This window comes from Oryzias melastigma, linkage group LG1, assembly GCF_002922805.2.
Source record: "Oryzias melastigma strain HK-1 linkage group LG1, ASM292280v2, whole genome shotgun sequence".
Taxonomy (NCBI): domain Eukaryota; kingdom Metazoa; phylum Chordata; class Actinopteri; order Beloniformes; family Adrianichthyidae; genus Oryzias; species Oryzias melastigma.
Window position 1 is genome coordinate 19,637,578 of NC_050512.1, and position 7,935 is coordinate 19,645,512.

At 36.7% G+C, this 7,935-nt stretch overlaps 1 protein-coding gene across 1 annotated transcript in view; it reads right to left on the reverse strand.

Moving 5' to 3' along the window:
• The window catches only part of gpr83 (G protein-coupled receptor 83), a 21,326-nt gene extending 14,004 nt beyond the window's left edge, over positions 1-7,322 (reverse strand). The window contains exons 1-2 of the mRNA XM_024290382.2: positions 6,802-7,322; positions 6,344-6,469 (exon numbers count right to left, since the gene is read on the reverse strand). Coding sequence (XP_024146150.1) covers positions 6,344-6,469; positions 6,802-7,230 — 555 coding nt within the window. The 5' untranslated portion in view covers positions 7,231-7,322. The remainder of the gene's footprint in view (positions 1-6,343; positions 6,470-6,801) is intronic.
• Between the last annotated feature and the right edge of the window lie 613 nt (positions 7,323-7,935).

Sequence of the window (7,935 nt, forward strand, 5' to 3'; positions counted from 1 at the left end):
TCTTAAAAAAAAAAGTAATTACCACTTTTGCATAAAGATATTTTATTTTGCCTTCATCTCCCTTTGTTTTTAGTCGCTTTGACAATATATGCATTTTATTTTCTAAGTAAATGACTTTGAGAACCTGTTTTTGTTTTGGTCAAACACACTACTGTACTACAACCTCAAATTATTGACAAAGAGGGCTATAACATAGATACAAATGCAGCAATTTTAAGACTACAACCCTATTTTCTTGCAGCCGTAAGAGAGGAAGTTGTAAAAGTGGACCTTAGTTTGACTTAATTTTTTAGGGGAATAATTATTTATTTTATTATTAATCAAATGTGATGCATTTCTTGTCTAAAATAAAGATGTGTTCATCTGCTTAATGCACTTTATTAGCTTCATTGAATAAAATTATTAGTTTACTGACATCCAAAGCACGCCTCACCGGCCTCAGCATCGCAATAATACGGCAATCTGAAAAACACACACACGCTTGGAGGGAGCTCATTTTGGAGGATCTTGAAGGAGAGAAAAATACACTCTTGACATCTACAGTACATCTGAAGTATTCATTGTTAGAATTGAATAGGCAGATAGCTTCTCTTCACCCTGATGCTTTTTAGAAATGTCATTTTAAATTTTCAGTTTTAAAGTACAGCTCAGGCATTCATGATGTGATCCCACTGTCTGCAAACTGTATGTTTGACTTCTGTTTCAAAATTTAACTGAGAAGTGTAAATATATAAGACCTGTGATATTTTGTTTTTGTAATGAAGGTAAAAATAGAAGTTTGTCTTTTTGGGGGGTCTACTTTGCAATGTTTGTTATTCCTCAAGAACTGGAAATACGTTTTAATGTGGCACAACTTCACATTTTTGAGGGAATTTTGAAGCTCTGATGTCAGAGTACAACAGTCTGTAATAAGAAAAACAGACCACATGAGAGCAACTACTTTTTAAAAGTCCAAAGTGGCTTTCTCAATCAGGCCAGGAGTCTGCTGCAAAAATCAAACTAGCCGGTGTCACATGTATTCTTTGATTTGAGTGAAATAAAAGTACATTAAAAGATGAATGATGTGCTATATGTCTACATCTTTAATTTCTTTTAAAACTAGGACTTTCCTAATATGAGAAATATTCAAAATCTATTGCTATTTGTGTTTTCCAGCTACTCCTGTCCTACTTGCTAATGGTTACCCAAACCATGTGCATGTAAATGATAAAAACCTAAAATCATTTCATCTTACTAATCAGTGCAAGTAGGCTTGACAACAAGCAGGATGGAAGCTCTTGAGGACCACTTTAGTTTAAAGACAAAAAAGGTTATAGTTATCAGCAACACCTGCTATTTATCACAAACCACCACCTCTTCATGTTCTGCAGGTCTACCTAAATCATCATCGATCCACCAGTTATTACACTTCTCCTGTATTGTTGTTCAGTGAGATCTTTTATATAAATGCGCTTGGAGTGTTCACAAAGCTGGAATAGTTGCACCTAACGCTGCTGCAGAACAACCCATTGCCTTAGTCTCTCTTCCTGGTTGCAGATTTCCCTACTTGTGTGTCTGTGCCTCTAAAAAAAGAGACTTTTGGTAGATCTCATCTTTAAAGGTTAAGTTGATTGCATGGAAACCAAGATGTCACTCAGAGCCGACAAAATGCTAAAGGTGCCATGGCCTCCAGGGGGTGACACATATTAAATTTAGCATTTGTTCACATGATAATTAAGCTAACAGGGATTCCCATGGAGTTCTCAATAATTATTACTTAGTGGGGGTGGGCTATTGATGTGACCCTACAAAGCCTTTTAGAAAAGGTACCAGAGCGCCAAACAAAAAGGAGAAGAAGATGAGAGAAAACCATGAGATAGAAAGAGTTAAAGTAAAGTTAGTGTTGAACTAACTAAAAGTTTAGTATTAAGTGAATTTCATAAATTATTTTGATGTTGATGTGAGAGATTAATCAAATTTTAGACCCAAGTTGGATATTTGGGTCTTTATACAAGCGCTGTATTACTTGAAAGTGGTTTGAAGGAGGGATTAGAAAGTAAATGTAATACTAGTAAATGTAAGTAATAGTAAATGTTATGTTTCAAATTATAATAAAACCTTTTCAAAATAAAACACAAATACTTGTGAAAATCTCAATTGTAAATTATTTAAAGCCTTAAAACAGCACAACATGATTTCACAGTAAACTTCATTTATATAGTTAAAGTTCAGAATAATCATCAAGTGAAATTCAATTTAATATAGTAATCCAATTATTTTTTTATTATTATTATTTATTACAAGTCTTTATTTATGAAATAGCACAAATGAATTGTCACTTCAGTGAGAACAGAACCAGATTTGGCATATAAGCAATAAAAAACGTCTAAGAAAATCCAACTTATTTAAGCCCAAGACATTATTCCAGTTAGTCCTGGAAAAGGTCGGAGAGTAAACCTGGAGATAAGAAGGAATTCTTATTTCAAACCCTGCAAGGCAAACTTGTTGATTTTGTATTATATTGATTTTCTTCTTTTTTGCTAGTCGATAATGACAAGAAAAGAGTAAAATCCTTGAGCTGTTAAATAAAATAACATGACTAAGAAAGGGGCTTGACTCAGAGATGAGACTTGGACTTGACCCATACTCGAATCTAAACTTAACTTGAAACTTTAAGGACTTTTGAAAAACGTTCAACATTCTTATTTCATGACTTCAGGTCTAAAAATAAAAAGATGTATTTCATTGCTCTTGCATTGGGATTGTAGAAACACCAACTCCTTGGAATTCTTTAAAGAACTCCTCATCATATTTTTGAGTTTCCAGCATGTACAAGGATTTTGTTTTTGCATTTCTGCGTATTTTTCCTTTTAAATAACTTTCAATCAAACTGTCTCAAAGACTCTCTTTTTGAATTAATGAATGAATGTGCCATTGGGATGTCTGTAGATGGCTGCAATTCAATCAAAGAACATTTTGATATTAGTTTTTATTGTTTTCCCAAGGACTTTGCATTGAAAAACAAATTGATTGAATTTCTTGTTCACAACAACTTAAATAAACAGTCAATAATTTTCTGTCAGCACTTTGAAAAATAATGTCCGTGAACCTGGAGGAGAAAGAATTAGAATTTTGGATTTAATTAATTTTGAAGGAGGATACGGTACCCTCTATCAAGACGCAATCAAGTGGACAGCCTGCACCTTCACTGGTAGGTTTTATTTTAGGCTGATGTTATTTGTACTTATTTACCAGCAGAAAAAGTGATGGAAATTAATGTTTGGCCACACGTAATACTTGAAGCAAAGATGAACACCTCTGCATTTTCAGTGTGTCCAAGGCTGGATTTTTGTTGTTGGCTGCACGTATTTACAGCTAAACTTAAAGTCCCATTAGCATTCACACTCCTAGGTGTTTGAAATGTGTTCGCCTCTAGAGGAGCGATGAGCTGCAGGTACAGCCACATTCAGGAACAATGTGGTGTTTTTTTTTTCTTCTTTTTTTTCTATAATCCAGAGATTTTCCGGATAATCCGGAAATTTTCCGGATTATCATAATTTTCCAATGATCGTCACTTTCAAAATTGCTTGACATTTTTTTTGTAACAGTGATGCAGACACAACTATCATCAACAGAAAGGGGGGAACAAAGGCAGGGCTACTCAGCTCAGCACTAAAGGCCACGCCCACTTGGAGAACATTTTGGAAACACTGGCTTCAGATACACATGAAATTTGGCTTTTTAAGTGGGATTTTGGTTAAAAACTTCATAATCATGATTAAAAAACCACTGGGAATTTTTTTTAATTGTCACAGGTGATTATTAAATAATGATAATTAATTATATAATTACTTTTATATTATATTTTATTTTATATTAATTGTAATTAATATTATATTTATAAAATGTATAATTATTATGATATATATATATATATTTCTAATATTTATATATTATTATTATCAATTATATATAATTTGTAACAATTAAATATTCATTGTAACAAGGAGGTCTAACACCAGAGGCTTGACTTGAGCATAAATGCACAGACTTGACTTGAACTTGCAAACAGAGATCTGAATGGATCTCTACTCAGACTAGAAAACATTTACAAGAGCATTAGGTTCAAAGACCATTTTATAGATAACTACAGCAAATCTGTACTTACCAGACTTTAGAATGGCAGCAAAGCTCTCAGACACAACAGTTATATAGTTTGGATGGACTAAACTTCTTAAGTCAATATCAAAAAATTTGTCAGATTTTTTTTTTTCTGATTTCACAAATAAAAGGGAACGACCACTTTCATCTCAGAGCACTAAAGGTTACTTTGTGGAGAAGAGGCTTAAATTGGCTCTTCTCAGATTTAATGTTTTGTATCCCATCATCCTCTCTCTGGCAGCTGAAGAGCAACAAGAAAGAGCAGGTAAATTAATTCTCTTAAAGGAAAAATAGGGATTTTTTTATAGTGATAAACTGGAATACACTGGCAAAAAGTGTGGTCCAGCTGTTGAATGTCTTTTCCTGGAAAGCTACGGACTCACCGGGAATGTGAGGTGAAGCTCTTGACAAGCATTTAGCCCACGTATTTCACAATGGACAAGAAGGTATTTTCTGTTTCTACTGACAACTCGCACATGTCCGCCACCTACAGCTGGAAGAGGCTTGATATATCATGTCAAAGCTGGATGGCATCCATTTGTCACTAAAAATTCCTAGTCGCTGATTGGTCAAAATTCAATCTGGTGTAACTTTCAAAGCATGTTCGGTGAATTCTCTTTTCATACGTAGAGCCCAAAAACAGACGTAGAAATGGGTACAGCGAAAATTGAACCGAGTTTTAAATGCAGAGTCTCGAATTGCACGTTTACACGTGTTGACACAGACTTTTCATTGGAAGTTGCTGCTTGAACAACCAAGGACGGTGCGTTTTTAGCTATGAGCTACATTTCTATCAGACATGTGACGTGCATTCAAGAACATGCTTTCAGCAAATGGTGTTCACACTGGACGATCAGGAAGGGGCTTCTTCTTCTGTTCTACTGTTTACTAGAGCATTTCCGCTCCCTAAAGTTATAAGAAGCTTGGTTAAAAATGTTGTAGCGGTGCAAATCTTTCACCAAGTTTTTCTTTCTTAGCTCTATTCCGACATATAGAAGACTTGAACCAAATCTGAATTCGTCCACTACCCCTACGGCATTTAAAGGGGTTGGGTTGTCCGAAATGATTTTTTAAAGGGATTGTTTCTTTAATGGTGTTTCACATTGCCCTGTGTTGGAAAGGTGTTTTTTCCTCACGTTGGTGTGCTCTGATGAGCAGAAGTTTACATTTACATGTAAGTAGGCTACATGTAAACCTTTTTAGAGTTATAAAACGGATTTTAAGTAGTTCCAAGTGCTAGCTGCTCCATGCTAATGTAGCTCACCGGCGACTATTGATGACATCATCGAGTGAGAGTCACGTCTGAATTAAAAGACACAGGTTATGTCCAAATTCCTCACCTACTCACTATAGCGCGTTTGCCATTTTGTAAAGCTACAATTCCAGAATCGAGTGTACTAGAAATTTCCCATAAGTCTTTGCAAAAAACTAGCGTGTATTGATGCTCTATGCTATGACAATGCATTGCAGTTGAACAATTTTTGCGAAAAAACTTGTTTGAATGTAATTCTTTAATAAACCATCCACATTTTCATCATCAGAACACAGTAAATTCATAAATAGACGTCATGAAATGTTCATATTGATTCGATTTTTTTCACTTCGTGAAATCGGTGACGTCATGTCCTGTGTTTAGAAAAACAAAAGATAACCAGTGAGCTTGATGTTCGAATTGATTTTTAAAATCCAGGGAACTAAATAGGTTTTTTTGTGGTTAGTGATTAGGGTGGGAATTTGGAAATAGTCAAAATTTTTCCAAAACCACAATTTCTTATTTCTCTGTTATGATCGAATTTTAAACGGTTGTTACTTCTGTAAACTAAAAGCGGCACCATCCATTCGTCACGACCAAATCCCAAACCCTGTTTGATCGAACTGGTTTAACTTTCAAGACATGTTCAATGGATGCACGTTTTGTACATAGAGCCTAAAAACAGTTGTAGAAACTTGCTTATTGGCGTATGGAAGTCGGATTTTTCAAACCAAAAGTGCTCGTTTACATCAGTTTTTTTGGTAAAAAGTGGTCACTTGAACTAAGGGTGGTGTGAACATAGCTTCCCGGGTCTGTTTTCTCTTTACTGATGCTCCCTCTTCACCTCCTCTGCATCTTAAGCAAGATACAGAGGAGGCGAGGAGAGACATGTTTGTCACAAAACACAGAGATGGAGGAGGAAACTCCCGCCTCCTCCTCTGACTGACAGACCTGTCTCCGGTCCAGCGCGATGGCGGTGAGGGTAAGGGTGGAGACGTGCAGGGAGCAGTACTGCACAAAGCGACTGATGTGACACATGGCCCGTCCAAACACCCATGTGCTGTGCACAAAGCGGACCTGACAAAAACACACACAAAAACATGTCTCTGCATCTGTCACACTTCTGTCATCCAAGATTTTGGATGATGTCATGAACAGAATTATGATTAAAATTAAGCTATTTTGGGGGTTTTGTTTCTTCCACGATGAAGGTTTCTTAATGGATTTGGAAATGAAGAATCATTGAAAGAGGGCAAGACTTTTAATGACCATTGTCACCACCTAGTGGTCAATTTGCGCATAACAACACTAAGGTTCTATCTCATTGTAGTGTAAACAGCAAAAACACATCTCAAACACATATTTCTTGCCGTATGAGACACATTTACTCGTAATAAAGTTGCTCTCACCAGTGTGAAGGGGGTGTTGAGCACAGTGATGAAGATGTCAGCCACAGCCAAGTTGAGGATGAACAAGCTGGTGGAGGACTGCGTGCTTTTGTTTTTCACCACCACATGGCACACCAGCGTGTTCCCGAACAGCGAGATGACGATGATCAGGGAGTACGCGGCCACGAGCAGCACCTTCACGCCGCCGTCCTGCGACTGCTTCCCGCTGCTCTTTCTGTCGGCCAGAGAGCGCCAGTCCTCCAGCATCCCCTCGTCAAAGTCCAGCAGGAAGAAGACAGAAGTTCGGTTCCCCGGCTGTCCCGACGCGTTCAGCAGCAGGTCGTCCGCGAACGGAAGAGTGCTCCCCTCTAAAAGTGAGGAGTCGTTCAATCCCGCCGTCCAGTCGGGATTGGAGATCCAGACGAGGAGGCAGAAACACGCTGCTCTCATGCTGGCGCCGCTCTTCTGTGGGAGAAGTTGGGATGTGGTGCTGATGCTGAAGCATGAGAGTGAGGAGATGCTGAAGCATGAGCAACAAGTGTTGGGATGCGGCTGCAGCCTTTCATTACGGAGCACGCGCAGGGGCGGATATGGGAACACGAACTGATCCGAATCTGATTATTGGAGGAATGTCACTGCATCCCTTGCAGATAATAGTCTTGATTATTCATTATTTTACTTATCCCTTCAGAACCAGACGTATATTCATTTTTCTTTATGTTAACAGATCTCTGTTTGGGAAAAAAGCATTTCCCCTCATTCTTTGTGCACAAAAAATGTAAATGTGCCCAACAAGCAAAACAAAATTTTGAGATTCTGTAAAATGTGCGTCTTTGTTCAAGCTTTTATGTCATTATTTGATCCAAAACATAAAATAGAAACTATCAAAAAGGTTGGGTTGTCCTTATCAACAACAATCCACCCACCATTATTTTCTATTTATTTATTTATTTCATTTATTATATATATATATATATATATATATATATATTACATCTATTGTACTGTTGTTGTTTCTTTTTTTATATAACACGTCTAATAACTTTTTATGTTTTAACTAAAGTTAATATGTCTTTTTTGTTCAGCACCTTGTGTTTATGAGCAAGTTGCTCAAATATATGAAGAAAAAAATGATTTATTGGTTTTAAAATCCTA